General features: G+C 39.5%; 1 protein-coding gene across 1 annotated transcript; it reads right to left on the bottom strand.

Moving 5' to 3' along the window:
* Nucleotides 1-565: 565 nt before the first annotated feature.
* On the bottom strand, nucleotides 566-3911 carry LOC110620343 (short-chain dehydrogenase TIC 32 B, chloroplastic). Its single transcript, XM_021764042.2, has 8 exons — nucleotides 3603-3911; nucleotides 3284-3515; nucleotides 2383-2462; nucleotides 1581-1734; nucleotides 1423-1501; nucleotides 1188-1272; nucleotides 1050-1096; nucleotides 566-950 (listed from the first exon to the last, which is right to left on the bottom strand). Exons 1-8 carry the CDS (start codon nucleotides 3721-3723, stop codon nucleotides 774-776), a joined length of 975 nt encoding a protein of 324 aa, XP_021619734.1. The 5' UTR covers nucleotides 3724-3911; the 3' UTR covers nucleotides 566-773.
* Nucleotides 3912-23730: the final 19819 nt, after the last annotated feature.

Here is a 23730-nt window from a genome sequence, read left to right on the forward strand (position 1 = left end):
CCTTGCTTAGCATTTGGGATATAAAATAAACATGAAAACGTTCTTACATGTAACGATGTTGTCTGTCCAAAAATAAAGATGAACCACCTATTGATAAGCTATTAAAGGTAAGATTCATAATAACATGACGTGATAAGTCTACTAAAAATAAATTTCTAATTTTGATTCTCGATTTTAGCTAAAATTGCATTTAAATATTAAAATTAAAATAAAAAAAATTTAAATGTTTGACTTTTATTAGAGAGACTAAATAATATCGGTTAATAAATTTTATATAGAATTTATTTAATATAATTATTATATTTTAATTATTGATTTATTTTGAAAATTTAATGGGCTATTGTATAAATAGATAGCTTTTCTAAATTGTCCATTTTTTTATCAATGGATTTTAATTTATTGATATTATAATCAGTTTCAGAACTAAGAGATCTCAAGTTGAAACTTGAACATCAAAGCAAATTATATGAATAAAAATATGCATCATTCTCTTATTACCTCCTATTCCACAATTTTTTAAATACTTTTCTCATAAAAGATTAATACTCCAACAGTTTAGTAGATGTTGGTGGAAAATATGTCTCCAATATGGCAAAATGCTGCAATGAATATATTGCCCTAACCCAAATTTCAAACTAAGCTATTGCCATACCAACTGGTGGCAAAATCATCCCTCTTTGACAAAATAAATCCACTCCAATTACAATAGAGAAATAATACTGTGTGGATATCTTCTGCTTTAACAAATTAAAGGCATGAAAAAGAGTAATCAGTTAATAAGATTTAGAAGATGAGTTAATGAGCTTGTTGCTAAAATCCCAGAGTTTTCTTGCCAATAACTCATCCCTAGCAAATGTGCTTGGTTTTATCTCATTGCAGTCCACAAAGTATTTTCCACTCACCCCTTTCAAATTTGGGTGAAGTGCCACATAGCATGTGGTTGCTGCCCCCTGGAGATTCCAACCAAAAAAAAAAATGGAAAGGTTAAAACTAAATTTCATTCCTTTTTCAGTCCAAAAAGCAAGAGAAGTTTAAAAAAGGAAGTTTACCTGAGGCACATTCTTCCATAGCAGAAAGCTAAAGAACTTCAATATTCCTGCAGAAACAGAAAAACATCAAACACCCTTTAGGATACTTGACTCTCTTTTGAACACAGATTGTTTCATATTCTGTAACATGGAACATACTCATTAGGATTGCAGAATGTTTCATTAGATTAGTCATAATTAATCCTGGATGGACTGCATTGGCTGTAATATTCACACCCTCTTCCTGCACATAACAATTGAACAAAAATCAAGGATTTGATCATGATTATGAGATATTATTTGAGTACAGAAATATTTGTTTCTGAAGATTTACAGAGACTCGAGGGGACCAAGTTGAGAGTCGTGTAATGTAATTGTATAAGCTTGAATATACCTGAAAGCAACGGGTAAGCTCATTGGCATGGAGTATGTTGGCCAACTTGGATTGCCCATATGCCCTTTTATCAGAGTAACTGCAGCACAAATGGGATTTCCAAGTCAGAAATTTTACAATAGAAGTGATGTGGATTTTATGCATGCAGATGTGTATACCTTGTGGGATTGTTGATGTCATCAAATTGAATTCCATCTTCATAAGTATGGATGTGGGCTATTGATGATAGATTCACTATCCTTCCCTCAACGCCAGTGGTTTTTGCAGTTTCTTTCATCTTGTCCAGTAGAAGGTTTGTCAAGAGGAAATGACCTAAAAATTCTCAATAATATATACCTATAATTAATATTTAGTGCTATGTTTTTTTTTTTGAAATGGGTATGGAAATTAGAGGAGCAGAATATTAGATCTCTCAGAATTCACTTATTACGAGTTAAGCCTTCTGAGTGCATAATAATTTATGTTTTATTATTTAGTTTTAATTATTTTTGTTTTTATTTTTTTGAAATTAAGAGTAACTATTTGCAAATGAGGTGGGGAAAGTTTGAAATCAACTATTAGCAAGAGAAGAAAGTTTGAATTTGAGTTCCGGTTCAACGTTGATAAATAATTTATTTTTGGCAACCTCCGTGTGATTAGACTTCTACACAAGTCAACATTGACGACTTTCCGTCTGAAAACTTGCTTTTCTCTTCTTTTTTTTTCTTTTTTTTTTTTTTACAAAATATTAGTTTAATTTTGTTAATCATATTTAGTTTTATTTAAAAAATTATGGTGGAGCCTATCTAAAATTATAAAATATAAATTTTATTAGTTTAATATAAACATACTGAGATGCGAAATTTTTTTTTTCCTTATATAAATATATATATATATATAATATTTAAATTTTAAAAATTATCAATAAAATAAAATAAAATATTAAATTTGACTAGATTTGATTTAGCAATGTGAACCTACCGATATGATTAGTAGCAAATTGCATCTCTATTCCATCTTCAGAGAGCTGGTAAGGGCAGAACATTATACCTGCATTGTTTCTGCAATACAAGTTGACAAGAAAAAGAAAAAGAAATTAAATTTCTTTAATTTGTGGTAATTCTTTTAAATGTTTTAAGAAAACAAATACTGTAATTTTTTGTTTATCAATTGTATAAATAAATATAGTAATTAATTTTTACTTTCGAATATTTAACTAAGGTTTGTATTCATAGCAAAAGTCATATTTTATATTGTCTTTTAAATTGAAAAATAATGACTTTTACATAATTATAATTATATTATGTTTTTAATTAAAAAATTAAATAATTATGTAAAAATTATTAATTATATTTCTTCTGTTTTATAATTTTTATCTATTTTATTTTTTTATATATATTTAAAATATAATTTTTTAATTATATTCATCTTAAAATATTAAATTTTATTAAATATTAAAAAATATTTTAAAAATTTTTTTAAAAATAAAATAAAATTATATAGATTTATAGTAGTTAATTTATATATTATTATAGTATAAAAAATATAATAATTTTGAAAAAATTAAAAAAATATATATAAATAAAAATTATGAGAAGAATATTATAATAATTTATTAAAAGTGAAATAAAATTTATGAATGCACTCTTTAATTAGAAATACACTCTAAAAATTTTAAAATTACAAAATTATTATTAACCGGCAAATAATTGCAATATTAAAAATTTTCTTTATCTCAATTTTCATAAAAATAAAAATTGAAAACTTGGGTTCTGCTAAAAAAATAATAATATATAATTATTTCCAGAAATAAATAAATGCACCCTAAACATTTGAGAGAGAGAGAGAGAGAGAGAGAGAGAGAGAGAGAGAGAGAGCTCACATTAAGATGTTAAGAGGAAGATTAAGAGCAATAAAATTACGAGCAAATTCTCTGACAGATTTGATGGAAGCCAAATCAAGTTTGAGAACATCCACTCTGCCATCTTCAACCTCTTCAAGAATAATTTTCTTTGCTTCATTTGCAGCCTCCATGTTTCTGGCTCCTATGATCACACGAGCCTTACGAAGAGCCAACACTCTCGCAGTCTCCAACCCTATCCCACTAGCTCCACCTGCGTTCACATAACCAAATCACCATGGCTCAGCTTATTTTACACTTTAATTAACAATCTCTAAGATGAGCAAATTGCAACGCTAACCAGTGATGATGGCTGTGAGATGAGAAGCATCAATCCCTTCAGTAACCTGCTCGGCAGAAGAAGCTGAGCCGAACCCACTTGGACCAGGCCACCCTGTGACCAAAGACAAGATGCTGCTCATTTCTATGCAACGACTCGAGACTCTTGAGAGAGAAACAGCAGGAGAGAATTAAGGTGACTGGTTCAGAAATTGAAAGAAATGCATGAAAGGGCACGCCATGGGCAAGGGGTTTAATATAGAGAAAATTGATGGTGGAGCAATAAATGAACTTAGGTGAATAGCTGTTAATGGCTTCAACGACCTCTTACCTATTCCATACCTTTACCAATGGCATGAGTCATGGGATCTCTCTCCAGTTCAGCTGAAACTCTGCCTTGTATAGCCGCCCAATGACTTTTTTTTTCTTTTATTTATTCGGCTACAAATAATATATTTTATCACTTTTTCTCCATTAATATTCTATGCTTTGGCTTTTTTTTTTTTCACATGATTCATATTAACTAAGGTTTTTAATATTTTAAATAAATTAATATTAATATTTTTAGTAAATTAACATTAATAATATTAATTAAAATATTATATAAATAAATAAATATTATAAAATAAGAGAAAAATAAAAGAAAAGAGGAGAAAAAAGTAATTTCAATTTTTTTAATTTGCAAATTTACTATTATAAATAAGAGAGATTTTTTCTGAGATAAAATTAAAGTAAAGAGATATTTTTTGATGGTAAATACAATTGAAGGATAGAATATAAAATTATTTTTAAAATTAAAAAATATTTTAATAATAAAATAAAATTGAGAAATAAATATAAAATTACCCTTAACGTTAAGGGACGGATACAATTAACCCATCTTTTCTATTACTTTGACTTTAACTCAATCTCAATCTTGTTCAAAAACAAACTTAAAAATATTAAAAAATGATATATTGAGCATTTATATAAATTAAAAAAATAATAAATATTCCATCCATCTTATAATTGTTATCTTTTTTTCAATTTTTGAATTATTTCAAAATATTATCATTTTATTTTGTTATATTATGGTTAATATATAAATTGAAAATTATAATTTTGTTTTATTGTTAATAAAATTTCTTATTAATTATTTATATTTTTAAATGAGAATTCAAACCATTTCTTAGTATCTAACTCAAAGCATATATTATTAATAATAATTTTATTATTTAGTTGATAAAAAATTATTTTGAACTGAAATAATTATATTGTTTTAAATTTGAGTAAAAAATGAAGTGGATAACAGTTATATGAATATAAATATAAATTTTGATAAAAAAAATTAATTTAAATATTGATTAAATCTAATGCAATTATCAATGACTCTATCAATCAACTGAAGGTCTAAAATCATTTATCACCTTCACATTTATAAATGATGACTTCTCTTTCATATGTATTAAAAGCGCCTTGATTATTGACTTCTTTTATATTACTCTAAATTCTACATTTGGAATTATGAATTAATTTCTTTTACTAGCACTTATTCATTTATATCCTCCATTGCCCAACAACCCAATAGTTGCTCAAATGAAGAATCATAGTGAGAAACAAAGCTCTCTCTTGTATTCACTATGTTGTTTCTAAATCCATTTTTACAAGAATAATGGCATGTGACATTACTAAAGAAACTTGAGAAAAGATGAAAGAAAAATTTGAAGAAAGTAATAGAATAAGGTATATGCAAGTCTTAAAGTTAAGAAGATAATTTGAGATTTTGAAAATGAAGGAATCTGAGACTGTCAAAGAGTATACTAATAGACTTATGAAGGTTGTAAACTAGATCCGATTGTTCGGAGAGGACCTCAAAGACAGTAGAATTGTGGACAAAGTTCTTGTGAGTCTGCCTGAAAGGTTTGAAGCCTAAATTTCCTCACTTGAAGACTCTAAGGACTTGTCACAACTCACCATCTCTAAACTTGTCAATTCTTTTCAAGCTTTGGGGCAAAAAAGAGCTATAAGATATGAGGATGTTGCTGAAGGTGCCTTTTATGCTAACTAAAAATAAAAAGAGGTGATTCCCATAAGTTGTGGAGGCTAAAATCATCATGTCAAAAGGAAAGCTAATGGCAAGGAAGGTGAGAAGAAAGGCAAATATCCATTATGCTCTATTTGTAACAAGACAACTCATTTGGAGAAAAATTATTGAAAGAAAGCCAAGTGCAACCACTATGAAAAAATTGGGCACATTGAAAAGTTGTAACGACCCGAAAATCGGACCGCTACCGGCGCTAGGATCCAGATCGGCTTAAGGCCGCCGGGACCCGTAGCAAGCCTGACATATAACCTGTAAACCCGCATAATCCCATACATAATCAACAACATGCATAAAAATTTAAAACTTTTCCTTCAAACATCCAACTCAACCTGAACATACATATACATAGTCATGATCATAATCGTGATCCCTCTGTGGGATCTCATCAATGCCCCAGCGGGCGATACAACATGAGATGAGTTGGCTTTCGTGAACATTATAAAACATTTTGATCATGTAATAAAAGGGATACCTCATACACAATGTCAAGCACAATATCTAATCCTCAATATCATTACATGACTGAAACTATACTTTTACATAACATTAAAATATTTATCATGTCCACACTATCTATTACATACACCAGACTTCATTACTCTTATAAACCTCCTGGTCTACGCTGTACCTGCAATCCTGGGGAAAAGGGGAGAGAGGTGAGCTACTAGAGCCCAGTGAGCAGAATAATAAAAACATTTAAATCATATGGATCATGGAATGCATCACATCACAGCTAATCACATCAAGGATGAACTTGTCACCAATAGCCCTCTACATGGTCCAACTGTGCCAGAACGTAGAATGGGTCCTGGTCTTTCCCTTACATAGTGCCAACGAACGTAGAATGGGTCCCACTGGTCTTACTATCCGTACCGTACATATCACATCGTCATATCATAGATCGAGGGCTATGGATCATCCAACATTCATCCACATCAACATTTAACATATGCAATGCAACATATTCGTGAATTCTAATGCAAGCAACCTAATCCATCACATGGCATTCATGATGCATGAAGCATGCTAAAAAGTAGATTATTTGCTTTAAAACATAATAGGTTATTCCACTCACCTCTGGATAGCTCTGACCAGACACTGGGGCAACAGACTCACTGCTGGGGTCCTCGGTTCCTCGGGTCCAAACCTACACAGGTAGACTCAAATGAGGGACCAAACAAACATGAACATAACTCTAAACTATTCCCCAAAAACCCCCTAAAACATCATGGAATAATCATAGAAAAACATGCAAGAAAGGGCTGGACAGGGCACTTTCGGCGGCAGGTTCGGCGGCCGAAAGTCCCTCCAGAGCCGAAAGTCAGGCAGGTTCGGCGGCACCTTCGGCGGCCGAAACTCCCAGACAGAGGCGAAACTCATGCATGTTCGGCGGCACCTTCGGCGGCCGAAAGTCCCAGACAGAGACGAAAGTCTCTTTTCGGGGGCAACTTCGGCAGCCGAAAGGCCTGCCTCCCCAGCCATGTTCGGCGGCCGAACCTGGTTTCTGCCAAAGGGCAGAAACTTGGCTCCCTTATGCATTTATGCCTCCAAACTCATCCAAACATTCACAAACCTAATCTACAACACTCATACACAAGCATACAAGTTCCTAGGGGCAACAACTAGCTAAAACCCCATCTATAACACATCCAACATACATTTGCAAGCTACATTGTTCAAAATCACATCAAAAACCCATAAGCTCAACATAAGCTACACATGCATTTTCTACCCCATGAACTTCATAAAACTTACTTAAAACATACTATAAGCTAGAGATCGACTCTTACCTCTTGAAGATCGAGAGTAGAGGCGACCAAACTTGAAGTTGGAAGAGATTCGAGTTCTTGAACCTCAAAGCTCCAAAACTTTGCTCAAAAGCTCAAATCTTCAAAACGAAGTTAAAACAAGTGAAAAACTTGAAAGATCTAGAGGAAAAATATCAAAGATTGGTGAGGGGCGGCGGAAAGCTCACCTTGGCCGAAAATGGGGAAAAGCTCGCCCGTTTTCGGCTAAGGGACCCTTTTATAGTGGCTGGCCAGGCCACGTTCGGGGGCCGAATGTGCCTCCGCATGCATGCCATGTTCGGCGGCCGAACTTGAGGTTCGGCGGCCGAACCTGGACTTTCCTCACTTATGCTTTCGGGGGCCTAAAGGCGCTCCCGAAGGCATGCATGTTCTGCGGCCGAACTTGAGGTTCGGCGGCCGAACCTGAGTTTTCCTCCAAGGTTGTTTTCATGCAAAAACTCATTTCCATTTTTACCTAAAACCATGAAATACCTTAAAACATTTTATGAAAACATGATTCTACCCTACTAGAGGTCTCCGACATCCGAGATTCCACCGGACGGTAGGAATTCCGATACCGGAGTCTAGCCGGGTATTACATTCTCCCCCCCTTAAGAACATTCGTCCCCGAATGTACCTCAACTAGCACACATAGCATGGCATAAAACATAACATACATACATAGCACATAAACACATAGAGATCTAACCTTAAAAGAGATGAGGGTACTGCTGGAGCATAGACTCCCGTGTCTCCCAAGTACATTCCTCCAAATTGTGGTGGTTCCACAGGACTTTTACCATCGGGATTTCCTTGTTCCTTAGCTTTCTGATCTGGGTGTCTATGATCCGTACTGGCTGTTCAACATAGGTGAGATCCTCCTGGACCTCCACATCAGGCTCACTAAGAACCTTGCTCGGATCTGACACAAACTTCCTCAACATTGAAACATGGAAAACCGGATGGATTCTTTCCATTGAAGCAGGTAAATCCAGCTTGTACGACACATTCCCAATCTTTTGCAAGATTTCAAAGGGTCCGATGTATCGTGGGGCTAATTTACCTTTCTTCCCGAAGCGAACCACTCCTTTCATAGGAGACACCTTGAGCAATACCAGATCCCCCTCCTGAAACTCGACCTGCCGTCTGCGGATGTCTGCATAACTCTTCTGTCTGCTTGCAGCAGTCTTGATTCTCTCTCTGATTATGGGTACCACCCTGCTGGTGATCTCTACTAGCTCAGGCCCTGCCAAGGCCTTTTCTCCAACTTCCTCCCAGCAAACAGGTGATCTGCACTTTCTTCCGTACAAAGCTTCATATGGAGCCATCCCGATGCTAGCATGATGGCTGTTATTGTAGGCAAACTCCACCAAAGGCAGATGCTGCCTCCAAGAACCGCCAAAGTCCAGCACACACATTCTGAGCATATCCTCGATAGTCTGGATGGTCCTTTCTGACTGTCCATCAGTCTGGGGGTGGAAGGCAGTACTGAAATCCAACCTAGTACCCATGGCATTCTGCAGACTCCGCCAAAATCTGGAGGTGAACTGGGGCCCTCTATCTGACACTATCGAAACAGGAACCCCATGCAGCCTGACGATCTCGTCCACATATACCTGCGCCAACTTGTCCACAGAGTAGCCACTCCTGACAGGAATGAAGTGAGCAGATTTGGTGAGTCTGTCCACAATCACCCATATGGAGTCCACTCTGTTGGACGCTGCCGGTAACCCCACTACGAAGTCCATAGCTATATTTTCCCATTTCCATTCTAGAATAGGTAGCGGGTTAAGCATTCCAGCCGGCTTCTGATGTTCCAGCTTCACCCTCTGACACACCTCGCAGGCTGACACAAACTGTGCCACTTCTTTCTTCATAGCTGGCCACCAATAAACCTTCTTTAGATCTTGATACATCTTGGTGGCTTCGGGGTGAATGCTGTATCTTGCATTATGAGCCTCCCTCATAATGTCTCCTTTTAGCCCTATGTCATCTGGTACACATAGTCTGCTCCCATAGCGGAGGATCCCCTTGCTGTCGAATCTGAACTCACTATCATTGCCTGACTGAACAGTCCTGGAAATCTTCACTAACTCCGGGTCCTCATGCTGTTTCTGAGCCACCTGCTCCAGAAACACGGGTGCCACTCTCATCTGGGCCACCAAGGCACCTGTACCAGACAACTCCATCTGTAGACCTTCCTCAATGAGCTTGTAAAACTCCTTCACCACTGGCCTCCTCTCTGCCGATATGTGGGATAAACTGCCGAGTGATTTCCGGCTTAAGGCGTCCGCCACAACATTCGCCTTACCCGGATGGTACTGAATCTTGCAATCATAGTCACTCAGCAGCTCCACCCATCTTCTCTGTCTCAAGTTCAAATCTCTTTGACTCAGGATGTACTGCAGGCTTTTATGATCTGTAAAGATCTCACATTTAACCCCATAGAGGTAGTGCCTCCACATCTTGAGTGCAAAGATTACTGCTGCCATCTCAAGGTCATGCGTGGGGTAATTCAACTCATGCTTCTTCAGCTGCCTAGAAGCATAAGCAATCACCCTCTCATTCTGCATCAGTACACAACCCAGTCCCACACGGGATGCATCACAAAAGACTGTAAAGTCCTCATCACTAGATGGCAGAGCTAAAACTGGTGCTGAAGTCAACCTCTTCTTAAGCTCTTCAAAACCCTCTTCGCACTGATCGGTCCACAGAAACTTCTGATTCTTCCTGGTTAGTCTGGTTAGAGGAGCTGCTATTTTCGAGAAGTCCTGAATGAACCTCCTGTAGTAACCTGCCAAACCCAAGAAACTCCTGATCTCCGTCACTGAAGTGGGTCTAGGCCAGTTAGCCACAGTTTCTGTCTTCTTGGGGTCTACCTCTATACCATTCTCTGACACTACATGCCCCAAGAATGAAATGCTCCTCAGCCAGAACTCACACTTAGAGAACTTGGCATACAAGCCATGTTCCCTCAAGGTCTGCAGAACCAACCTCAGATGATGGGCATGCTCCTCTGCGTTCCTAGAATACACTAAGATATCATCTATGAAGACAATAACAAAATGATCCAGGTATTGGCTAAATACTATGTTCATGAGATCCATGAATGCTACAGGGGCGTTGGTTAACCCGAACGGCATTACAAGGAACTCAAAATGCCCATATCTGGTCTTGAAAGCTGTCTTCGGCACATCTTCATCCCTTATCCTTAGCTGATGGTACCCCGATCTTAGATCTATTTTGGAGAAACAACCCGCTCCTGCTAGCTGGTCGAATAGATCATCGATCCTTGGCAGAGGGTACCTATTCTTGGTAGTGACTTTGTTCAACTGCCTGTAGTCGATACAAAGTCTAAGGGATCCATCCTTCTTCCTCACAAACAAGACCGGAGCACCCCAAGGTGAGGTACTCTGTCGGATGAAGCCCTTTTCTACCAGCTCTTGCAACTGTTCTTTCAACTTTTTCAACTCGACTGGAGCCATCCTGTAGGGAGGGATAGAGATCGGTCTAGTTCCAGGCATCAACTCTATCTCGAACTCTATCTCCCTAGCAGGTGGTAAACCTGGAAGCTCGTCTGGAAAAACATCCTGAAACTCTCTGACAATTGGCACCGAGGCTGGCTCCCTGACCTGACTGACTAGCTCTCTCACATGAGCTAAGTACCCCTGACATCCCTTCCTAAGCAACCTACGAGCCTGAAGTGCTGATATCAGACCTCTAGGTGTGCCCCTCTTGTCTCCTCTGAAGACGACCTCTGACCCGTCCTGATCTCTGAACTTGACTACCTTGTCCCTGCAGTCCAAGGTAGCACCATGGGTAGATAGCCAATCCATCCCTAGAATGATGTCAAAGTCAGTCAAATCTAGAACCACAAGGTCGGCGGAGAGGCATCTCCCCTCAATAAAAACTGGACTGTACTGGCAGACTGACACTGCCACTGACGGGTCACACTTGGGTCCACTGACCCTTAGGGGACACTCTAACCCAGAGACTATCAGACCCAACCTCTCGACGGCTCTCGGAGCAATAAATGAATGAGATGCACCTGGGTCCATTAAAGCATACACATCATAACACCCAATGACGAGATTACCTGACACCACGGTGTTGGATGTGTTAGCCTCCTGCTGAGTCATGGTGAAGATCCTGGCTGGAGCTGATGGACCTTCACCTCGGGAACCAGAAGAAGAGGCTGCCCCTCTCCCTCTACCTCTACCACTGCCCTGAGTTGTGGCTGGAGCTGCTGGCTGTGCCACACTACCAGAAGCTGTCTGATGGGGCTGGCCCATAAAAGGCGCTCTAGGACACTCCCGAGCTATGTGTCCCTCCTGTCCACATCTGAAACATGTATTAGTCCCAGCTCGACACACTCCCCTGTGTGTTCTTCCACATCTCTGGCATTCTGTACCATCTGAGCCTGAGCTCGAGCCACCGCCAAATCCCAGACTGGATTTCAACTTGTTCCAAAACTTATTCTTCTTCGGCTTCTTGGTGGTGTTATCCCACCTCTTCTTACTTGAGCTCTGAGAAGAGAAACCTGGTCCTCCTCTGCCTGGGGTCTTAACCCCTGAAGACTGGGTCACTGACTGCTTCACTGACCCCTCAACTATAGCACTCGCCTCCATCCTTCGAGCCATATCCACCACAGTGTGGAAACTTTCTCTCTCAGCTGACTGAATCAACGAGGAGTACCTAGAATGCAGCTTCATCACATACCTCTTGGCTTTCTTCGTATCTGTATCTAGAGCTTGCCCTGAAAAAGGCAATAGCTCCAAGAATTTATCCGTGAACTCCTCTACACCCATGTGCTCTGACTGCCTCAGTTGCTCAAACTCAATCATCTTCAGTTCTCTGGAACTGTCTGGAAAAGCCCATCCAGCGAACTCATTCGCAAATTCCTCCCATGTCATGCCGTCTAGTCTCGGGTCCATATAACACTTGAACCATTCCCGTGCCTTCTTGCACTTTAAAGTGAACCCTGCCATCTGAATGACCCTGCTATCATTCGCCCCTAGCTCATCAGTTATGGTCTTCACTACTCTCAGATACTCAAAGGGGTCATCCCCTGACTTGTATTTGGGAGCATCCAGCTTAAGGTAATCTGTCATCTTTACCTTGCTCCCATCGGCTGAGCTAGGTCTGGGAGGTTGAGTAACTGGGGCTGCTGGTTCTGTAGGTGGTGGAGGTGGGGGTGCAGCATTCCCCGAGGTGGGGTTTGCCGGGTTTGGATAGAAGGGTGAGGGTGGGTAAGCTGGGTACTGTGTGTAAGGTGGATAGAAAGGTGGATAAGGCATGTAGGTAGGGTAGGGGTTAAAGCTGGAGTAATCTGATGTACCTCCCATCGGATACCCTGAACCCTATGGGAAGGGTGGATAATGGGGTGGAAAACCATACCCCAAGGCCTGAACGCCTCCCTGAGACTCCCCTGTCCCTTCTTCCTCCATGCTCACATCCAGGTTCCCATCCCTCCTCTGCTCCTCTTCCATAACCTCCCTCACATCTGAAGAACTTCCTCCTCTATCAGTCCCCCTTCTGCTAGCATCAAAAGACCTTCTAGGGTCCCTTGACACTCTTTCTTTGTTGGCTCTACAAGACATTGCCCTAGGCAATGTAGGAGGACGGGCGCTCGTGCCCTCATCCTCAGGTGGCACTCCAGTCAATCGTGCAGATCGACGAGTTCCTCTCATCCTGTTTTCTGAAAAACAGTACACATCATACAAACATTAGCATCATATGGTTCATGTGGGCACACATGAACCCTCATAACATATACATCATTCATATCATAGCATCAATGCACATGTATATAATCATGGCATTTCACATCATCATACAAGACAGGACTCCACATCCTATCCTAGTGGACATGATCTTTCCTATTGTGCTTGACCTTCTAGAACATCTATGAGCCCGACGCTCTAGGTCCGATCCTATGAACCTAGGGCTCTGATACCATTCTGTAACGACCCGAAAATCGGACCGCTATCGGCGCTAGGATCCAGATCGGCTTAAGGCCGCCGGGACCCGTAGCAAGCCTGACATATAACCTGTAAACCCGCATAATCCCATACATGATCAACAACATGCAAAAAAATTTAAAACTTTTCCTTCAAACATCGAACTCAACCTGAACATACATATACATAGTCATGATCATAATCGTGAACCCTCTGTGGGATCTCATCAATGCCCCAGCGGGCGATACAACATGAGATGAGTTGGCTTTCGTGAACATTATAAAAAATTTTGATCATGTAATAAAAGGGATACCTCATACACAATGTCAAGCACAATATCTAATCCTCAATATCATTACATGACTGAAACTATACTTTTACATAACATTAAAACATTTATCATGTCCACACTATATATTACATACACCAGACTTCATTACTCTTGTAAACCTCCTGGTCTACCCTGTACCTGCAATCCTGGGGAAAAGGGGAGAGGGGTGAGCTACTAGAGCCCAGTGAGCAGAATAATAAAAATATTTAAATCATATGGATCATGGAATGCATCACATCACAGCTAATCACATCAAGGATGAACTTGTCACCAATAGCCCTCTACATGGTCCAACTGTGCCAAAACGTAGAATGGGTCCTGGTCTTTCCCTTACATATCATAACATAACAGTGTCCAACTGTGCCAGAACGTAGAATGGGTCCTGGTCTTTCCCTTACATAGTGCCAGCGAACATAGAATGGGTCCCACTGGTCTTACTATCCGTACCGTACATATCACATCGTCATATCATAGATCGAGGGCTATGGATCATCCAACATTCATCCACATCAACATTTAACATATGCAATGCAACATATTCGTGAATTCTAATGCAAGCAACCTAATCCATCACATGGCATTCATGATGCATGAAGCATGCTAAAAAGTAGATTATTTGCTTTAAAACATAATAGGTTATTCCACTCACCTCTGGATAGCTCTGACCAGACACTGGGGCAACAGACTCACTGCTGGGGTCCTCGGTTCCTCGGGTCCGAACCTACACAGGTGGACTCAAACGAGGGACCAAACAAACATGAACATAACTCTATACTATTCCCCAAAAACCCCCTAAAACATCATGGAATAATCATAGAAAAATATGCAAGAAAGGGCTGGACAGGGCACTTTCGGCGGCAGGTTCGGCGGCCGAAAGTCCCTCCAGAGCCGAAAGTCAGGCAGGTTCGGCGGCACCTTCGGCAGCCGAAACTCCCAGACAGAGGCGAAACTCATGCATGTTCAGCGGCACCTTCGGCGGCCGAAAGTCCCAGACAGAGACGAAAGTCTCTTTTCGGGGGCAACTTCGGCAGCCGAAAGGCCTGCCTCCCCAGCCATGTTCGACGGCCGAAAGTTCCTTCGGCTGCCGAACCTGGTTTCTGCCAAAGGGCAGAAACTTGGCTCCCTTATGCATTTATGCCTCCAAACTCATCCAAACATGCACAAACCTAATCTACAACACTCATACACAAGCATACAAGTTCCTAGGGGCAACAACTAGCTAAAACCCCATCTATAACACATCCAACATACATTTGCAAGCTACATTGTTCAAAATCACATCAAAAACCCATAAGCTCAACATAAGCTACACATGCATTTTCTACCCCATGAACTTCATAAAACTTACTTAAAACATACTATAAGCTAGAGATCGACTCTTACCTCTTGAAGATCGAGAGTAGAGGCGACCAAACTTGAAGTTGGAAGAGATTCGAGTTCTTGAACCTCAAAGCTCCAAAACTTTGCTCAAAAGCTCAAATCTTCAAAACGAAGTTAAAACAAGTGAAAAACTTGAAAGATCTAGAGGAAAAATATCAAAGATCGGTGAGGGGCGGCGGAAAGCTCACCTTGGCCGAAAATGAGGAAAAGTTCGCCCGTTTTCGGCTAAGGGACCCTTTTATAGTGGCTGGCCAGGCCACGTTCGGGGGCCGAATATGCCTCCGCATGCATGCCATGTTCGGCGGCCGAACTTGAGGTTCGGCGGCCGAACCTGGACTTTCCTCACTTATGCTTTCGGGGCCTAAAGGCGCTCCCGAAGGCATGCATGTTAGGCGGCCGAACATGAGGTTCGGCGGCCGAACCTGAGTTTTCCTCCAAGGTTGTTTTCATGCAAAAACTCATTTCCATTTTTACCTAAAACCATGAAATACCTTAAAACATTTTATGAAAACATGATTCTACCCTACTAGAGGCCTCCGACATCCGAGATTTCACCGAACGGTAGGAATTCCGATACCGGAGTCTAGCCGGGTATTACAAAAGTATTGCAGGCAAAAATGAAATCAAAAGCAGAAAGATCAAGCAAATTTTGCAGAAGATAAAAGGGAGGTTGAAGAACACTTCTTTATGGCTTCTCACATTTTTTCTTCATCATCATCATCATCAGACACTTTATTCTTGGACATCGATGCTACTAGTCATGTGGCTAAAGATGCAAATTTGTTTAGCACTTTTGATAAATTTTTCAAGAAAGAAATCAATTTGACTAATGGCAACACAGTTCAAGGTCAAGAAATTGATTCTGTATCTTTCTATACCACAAAAGGTATAAAGCTTCTTTCAAATGTATTTTACATACCTACCTTAATACAAAATCTCTTGAGTATTGCCTAAATACTTCATAAGAACTATATTTTGCTCTTTAGAAACAATATGTGCACTATTTATGATCCTAATAATGTTGAAATTGCTAAAGTTAATAAAATTGGTAATAGCTTATAATGCTAAAAATGATGACTCTTGTATTTGGCATAAGAGATTTGGTCACTACAATTTGAAATCTCTTCAATTTATGCATTCTAAAGAAATGATGAAGGATATACTTGAAGTCAGTTTATGTAGTAAAGTGTGTGGTACTTATCAACTTGGGAAGATGCATAGAGGCTCTTTTCCCATAAATCAGTCTTGGAGAGCTAAAGAAAAATTAGAGTTTGTCCATACTGATGTTTGTGACCCCATAAGTATTCCTTCACTCAATCAAAATAAACATTTTGTTTTCTTCATTGATGATTTCACTAGAATATGCTAGATTTATTTTCTCAAGAGCAAGTCACAAGTTATTCCTATCTTCAAGAAGTTCAAAGTTCTTGTAAAGACTCAAAGTGAATGTAAAATTAAAACTTTTAGATCTGACAATAGAAAGGAATATACGCCACATGAATTTAACAGATTTTGTAAAAATATAGGCACGAATCATCAACTTACTGTGAGCTACACTCCACAATAAAATAAAGTAAGTGAAAGGAAGAACACAACTGTTGTTGAAATGGCTAGATGCATGTTGTTTGAGAATAAACTGCCAAAGATACTTTGGGCAGAAGCTATCTATACTATAGTTTATCTTTTAAACAGACTTCCTACCTCATTTGTTAAAGATAAAACTCTATTTGAAGCATGAAGTAGTCTCAAACCTTTAGCAAATCATCTACAAATTTTTGGGTTTTTGTGTTATGCATTTGTTTTAACTATAAAAGAACCAAGTTAGATAAAAAGGCTGAAGTTGAAATTTTTCTTAGATATGTCGTTCAATCCAAAGGCTACAGGATTTACAGCATCCAAACAAAAAGGATGATGGTTTGTAGGGATATCAAATTTGATGAAACTTCTTTTTGGGATTTTGACTCAAATCAAATTGAGCATGATCCAAAATTTTCTCAAGAGACAACGAAATCACAAATTTTAGAAGTTAAAATTACAAGTTTTCAATTTCTAATGAAGAACTTAATGATTCATAACATAATTCACCAGTCTTGAAGATGAAATCTTTGTCTGAAATTTATGAAAGATGTAATTTTGTAAGTTTAGAACCATCTACTTATGATGAAGCTTCACAATTTGAAGAATAGCAGTAAGCTATAAAGGATGAGATTGCTATGATTGAGAAAAATCAAACATGGGAGCTCACTACAAAACCAAAAGTGTAACGACCCGAAAATCGGACCGCTACCGGCGCTAGGATCCAGATCGGCTTAAGGCCGCCGGGACCCGTAGCAAGCCTGACATGTAACCTGTAAACCTGTTTAATCCCATACATGATCAACAACATACCCAAAAATTAAAACTTTTCTTTCACACATTCTATCATACACCAACTTCATGTAATCGGTCATCTTGACCTTGCTCCCACTGGCAAACTCAACCTGTGCATGCACTGAACATATACATAATCATAAACTTGACCCCTCAGTGGGATCTCATCAATGCCCCCAATGGGTGGCATAACATATGTTGAGTTGGCTAAACATAGTCATCCATAAACATTAAGATCATGTATCAAAAAGGGATTACAACATCTATAGGGTCAAGCACAACTTCTAATCCTCAATATCATTATACATAACGTGACTATTCAACTTTACATCATCTTACAATTTATCATGTCCACATTCTAACTATTACATACATAAGACTTCATTACTCTTCTTGACTTCTCTGTCTAGCTCGTACCTGCAATCCTGGGGGATTAGGGAAAAGGGGTGAGCTACTAGAGCCCAGTGAGCAGAATAATAGAAATCAACATTTAAAATTTCATGCCATCATGTAATGCAACACATCACAACTAATCACATCTCGGATTGTATTGTCACCAATAGTCCTCTACATTCCAAAGTGCCGGGACGTAGAATGGGTACAACCGGTCTTTCTCTTAACATAACATATCATACATACCAATGTGCCAGGGACGTAGAATGGGTATAACCTGGACTTTCTCTTACATAGTGCCAGGGACGTAGAATAGGTACAACCTGGACTTCCATACCATATCATGCCATAGCATCATCATACCATATGAGGACTAAAAGATCATTCAATAACCAACCCACATCAACATCATAAATGCAATGCAACATATTCGTGATTTCTAATGCAAACAACCTAATTCATCACATGGCATTCATGATGCATGAACATGCTCAACTGTATAATTCATTTGCTTTAAAACATAAAGGTTTATTCTACTCACCTCTTGGCTAGCTCTGACAAAGACTGATGCAGCTAACTCACTGCTGGGGTCCTCGGTTCCTCGGGTCCAAACCTACACAGGTGGACTCAAATGAGGGACCAAACAACTAGAACATAACTCTAAAAACATCCCCCAAAAACTCCCTAAAACACCTCAAAATAATCATGCAAAAACATGCAAAGGAAGGCTGGACAGGGCACTTTCGGCGGCAGGTTCGGCGGCCGAAAGTCCCTCCAGAGCCGAAAGTCAGGCAGGTTCAGCGGCACCTTCGGCGGCCGAAACTCCCAGACAGAGGCGAAACTCATGCATGTTCGGTGGCACTTTCGGCGGCCGAAACTCCCAGACAAAGGCGAAAGTTATCTTTCGGGGGCAAGCTTCGGCAGCCGAATGCTGCCTCCATAAGAGGGTTCGGCGGCCGAAAGTCCTTTCGGCTGCCGAATCTGGTTTCTCCCAAAGGGCAGAAACTTGGTTCAAACATGCACAAATGCCTCCAACTCATACCATCATGCATTTAGCTCAACCAGAACATGCATACAAGCTCCTAGGGGTCTCAAACTACCTAAAACCCCATCTACAACACATTAAGCAACACAAATCCAACATACATTGTCCATAAACCAACATAAACCCATAAACTCATAAAATCCTACACATGCATTCTACCCCATAGATCTTGCATAAAACTTACTTAAAATATGTAATGAGCTTAAGATCGGCTCTTACCTCTTGAAAATTGAGAGAGAGAGAACCTAAACTCGGAGATGGAAGGGATTTGAGTTCTTGAACCTCAAAGCTCCAAAACTTACTCAAAACTTGAAAATCTTCAAAACAAGATGAAAACTTGTGAAAATCGTGAAAGATTTGAAGGAAAAACTCAAAGATTGGTGAGGAACGGCGGAGAGCTCACCTTGGCCGATAATGGGGAGAAAAACTCGCCCATTTTCGGCTAAGGGACCCTTTTATAGTGGCTGGCCAGGCCACGTTCGGGGGCCGAACGTGCCTCCGCATGCATGCCATGTTCGGCGGCCGAACTTGAGGTTCGGCGACCGAACCTGGACTTTCCTCAACCTATGCCTTCGGGGGCCTAAGGCACACCCGAAATGCCTGCATGTTCAGTGGCCGAACTTGAGTTTCGGCGGCCGAACCTAAGCTTTCCTCCAAGGTTGTTTTCATGCAAAAACTCATTTCCTTTTCATTTAAAATCATGAAAAACATCAAAACATTTTATGAAAACATGTTTCTACCCTACTAGAGGCTTTCGACATCCGAGATTCCACCGGACGGTAGAAATTCTGATATCGGAGTCTAGCCGGGTATTACATTCTCCCCCCCTTAAGAACATTCGTCCCCGAATGTTCCTCAACTAGCACATAGCATGGCATACACATATCATACATGTAAAGCACATAAAACTCACAAGGAACTAACCTTACAAAAGATAAGGGTATTGCTGGAGCATGGACTCCCGTGTCTCCCAAGTGCATTCTTCCAAATTGTGGTGGTTCCACAGGACTTTCACCATCGGGATTTCCTTGTTTCTCAGCTTCCTAATCTGGGTGTCTAGGATCCGTACTGGCTGCTCAACATAGGTGAGATCTTCTTGGATCTCCACATCAGGCTCACTAAGAACCTTGCCCGGATCTGACACGAACTTTCTCAACATGGAAACATGAAAAACCGGATGGATTCTTTCCATTGAAGCAGGTAAATCTAGCTTGTACGACACATTCCCAATCTTTTGCAAGACTTCAAAGGGTCCGATGTATCGTGGAGCTAGTTTACCTTTCCTTCCGCTGCACCACTCTGATACCATTTCGGTAGCGGTCCGATTTTCGGGTCGTTACAAAAAGGCAGAAATGTCATTAGTGTTAAGTGGATTTATAGAACCACATTAAAATGGTTATGTATTCAAGCATAAGGCAAGATTGGTGGTTAAAGGTTATTCTCAATAAGCTGGTGTAGATTATGAGACACCTTTGCTCCTGTGACCAAACATGACACAATCAGATTGGTTTTAGCACTTGCAGCTTAACATGGCTGGAAAGTATTTCATCTTGATATAAAGTCTGCTTTTTTAAATGGTTTACTTCAGAAAGAGATTTGTATCCATCAACGTGAAGGCTTCCTAGTTGAAGGTCAATAAGATAAAGTCTACAGACTTAAAAAGGCGCTTTATAGCTTGAAACAAGCACTTAGAACTTGGTATAGCATAATTAATAACTACCTGCTATAACAAAGTTTTAGGAAGAGTGAAAATGAAGCTACACTTTATGTGAAGACTTGTTCAAATGAAAGCTATTAATTGTCTCATTATATGTGGACGATCTTCTTGTTACAGGAGGATATTCAAATTTGATGCAGCTTTTCAAATCTAATATGGAGCAAGAATTTGAAATGTCAGATTTGGATCTCATGAACTATTTCTTGAGAATATCTTCATTTCTCAAAAAAAAAATATGCTTTAGATGTTTTGAAAAAATTTCACATGGAAAATTGTAAATCTATAGCTATTCCATTATCTAAAAATGATGGCAGGAAAAGTGTGGATACATCGGTGTACAGAAGTTTGATTGGTAGCTTACTTTATTTGACGGCTACGAGGCCTAATTTAATATTTTCATCAAGTTTACTTTCAAGGTTTACAAATTCTCCTAGTAAATTTCATTTGAATAGTGCAAAGAAAATTTTAAAGTATTTCAAGGGTACAACTGACCTTGGTGTATGGTATTTGAAGAAGTCAAGCTTGAAGGTTACATTGATAATGATTGGATTGGTTGTTTAAATGACATGAAAAGTACTTCTGGATATTTGTTTTCTTTTGACTCAGGTCTATTCTGTTGGAATTCAAAGAAGGAAGAAGTGGTTGTACAATCCACAGCAGAGGCCGAGTATGTTGCAGGCACAGCTGCTGTAAATCAAGCTTTATGGCTTAAAAAAGTTTTACAAGATTTTATGATGGAGCAAATGGAGCCAACAATCATCCATTGTGACAACAAGCCAGCTACAGCCATAGCCCAAAATCCAGTTCAACATGAAAAAACTAAACACATTAAGGTGAACTATCATTCCATTAGAGAGATTGAAAGAAATTAAGAGATCAAGCTTGTGCATTACAATTCAGAAATTCAGCTGGTATATATTTTAATGAAGGCTTTGCCTAAGTCAAGATTTGAATATTTAAGAACCAAACTCAAAATTTTCAATAAAAATCTCAATGAGTATTAGACTATATGAGATGTGTTAGTGTATTTGTCCTAGGCCATTATCTTGGACCTTTTTGTATGTCATTTTGTTTATTAATAAAATGTAACGACCCGGAAACCGGACCGCTACCGGCGCTAGGATTCAGGTCGGCTTAAGGCCGCCAGAACCCGTAGCAAGCCAAACATACATCCTGTGAACCTGTTTAATCCCATACATGATCAACAACATTCATAAAAATTAAAACTTTTCTTTCCAAGCCTAACCTGTGCATGCACATCATAACATAAACCCCTCATTTGGAGTCCTCATCAAATACTCCAATGGGGTACATAGCATATGATAGGCTTAGATAACATAAACATCATAAAAAACATTTTATCTCATAACGAAAACCATGTATACAAGGGATTAAAACAACACTAGTCAAGCACATTTCTAAACTTTCATTACATTACATACAATACTCTACATTACATTTAAACCATGTCCACAGCTATGCTATTACATAAACTTCTCTTCTTGACTTCTCTATCTACTCAGCACCTGCAAGGCTGGGGTTAGGGGAGAGGGGGTGAGCTAAAAAGCCCAGTGAGCAGAAAGTAAAAACATTTGTTTTAGTTCCTCCATTTTTAGGTATATTATTATTCATTTTATTATTATTATTATTATTATTATTATTATTATTATTATTCATTCATTTTATTTTATTTCTTATCATTGCATTATTTAACTTTTTCTTTCTCTTATTCATGCTTTCATGAAATGCAACACATCACAGCTAATCACATAAAGGATGGTATTGTCACCATTAGTCCTCAACATCTCCAAATGCCAGGGGCGTAGAATGGGCCTCACTGGTCTTTCTCTTACATAACATAACATAACATTCCAAAGTGCCAGGGGCGTAGAATGGGCCTCGCTGGTCTTTCTCTTACATAGTGCCAGGGGCGTAGAATGGGCCTCGCTGGTCTTCCATAACATCTCATCATAACATAACATCAGAGGACTATGGATCACCCAACAACCATCCACAACAACATCAAATTCTGCAATGCAACATATTCGTGAATTTCTAATGCAAACATCCTGAAATATTTCATGGCATTAATGATGCATGGGTATGCTTTCAGATTCATTCTTTTGTTCAATTATTCAATTACTTTACTTAAAAACTTAGGGAGTTATCCCACTCACCTGGTGACTGAAGCTTTAACCACGGACTCTGAACGACTATCTCACAACCGGGGGTCTCGGTTCCTCAGGTCCGAACCTACACAGGTGGACTCAAATGAGGCACCAAACAATAAGAACATAACTCTAAACATACCCCCAAAAACCTCCTAAAAACACCTCAAAACATCCCTAGAAAACATGCAAGAAAAGGCTGGGAAGGGCACTTTCGGCGGCACCTTCGGCGGCCGGAAGTCCCTCCAGAGCCGAAAGTCAGGCAGGTTCGGCGGCACCTTCGGCGGCCGAAACTCCCAGACAGAGACGAAACTCATGCATGTTCGGCGGCACCTTCGGCGGCCGAAAGTCTCGGACAGAGCCGAAACTCCCACTTTCGGGGGCAGGCTTCGGCAGCCTAAAGCTGCCTCCCAAGCTGGTTCGGCGGCCGAAAGTGCCTTCGGCTGCCGAACCTGGTTTCTGCCAAAGGGCAGAAACTTGGTTCTTCATGCCCATTTCAACCCCCTACACAACCAATCATGCATAAACTTGTTCTAAAACATGCATAAGCACCATACATTACACCTAGGGGTCTCAAACTATCAAATACCTCAACTACAACACTTCAAACACACACAAACAACATACATTGCTCATCAAAACATCAAAACCCATAAACTCATCAACAAGCCTAAACATGCATCTCTACCCATAAAACAATTTAAAACTTACTTAAAACACATAAGGAGCTTAGATCGGCTCTTACCTCTTGAAGATCGAGAGGGAGGCGACCTAAACTTGGAGATCCACGAAAATGAGCTCCTGGGTTCCCAAAGCTCCAAAACTTGTTTCAAAAGTTCAAAACCTTCGATGTAAGCTTAAAACTCAAGGAAAATGGTGGGGATTTGAAGGAAGAATACTAGATCGGGAAGAGGGA

The sequence above is a fragment of the Manihot esculenta genome, chromosome 8 (genome assembly GCF_001659605.2).
Source record: "Manihot esculenta cultivar AM560-2 chromosome 8, M.esculenta_v8, whole genome shotgun sequence".
Classification (NCBI taxonomy): Eukaryota; Viridiplantae; Streptophyta; class Magnoliopsida; order Malpighiales; family Euphorbiaceae; genus Manihot; species Manihot esculenta.

Bases quoted from the DNA above. Each gene is read 5' to 3' on its own strand.
- LOC110620343 (XM_021764042.2), bottom strand. From the start codon at position 3,723: ATGAGCAGCATCTTGTCTTTGGTCACAGGGTGGCCTGGTCCAAGTGGG. The intron at 3,516-3,602 runs GTTAGCGTTGCA...ATGTGAACGCAG, and splicing joins TCTCACAGCCATCATCACTG to GTGGAGCTAGTGGGATAGGG. The intron at 2,463-3,283 runs GTGAGCTCTCTC...CTTGTATTGCAG, and splicing joins CTTCCTCTTAACATCTTAAT to AAACAATGCAGGTATAATGT.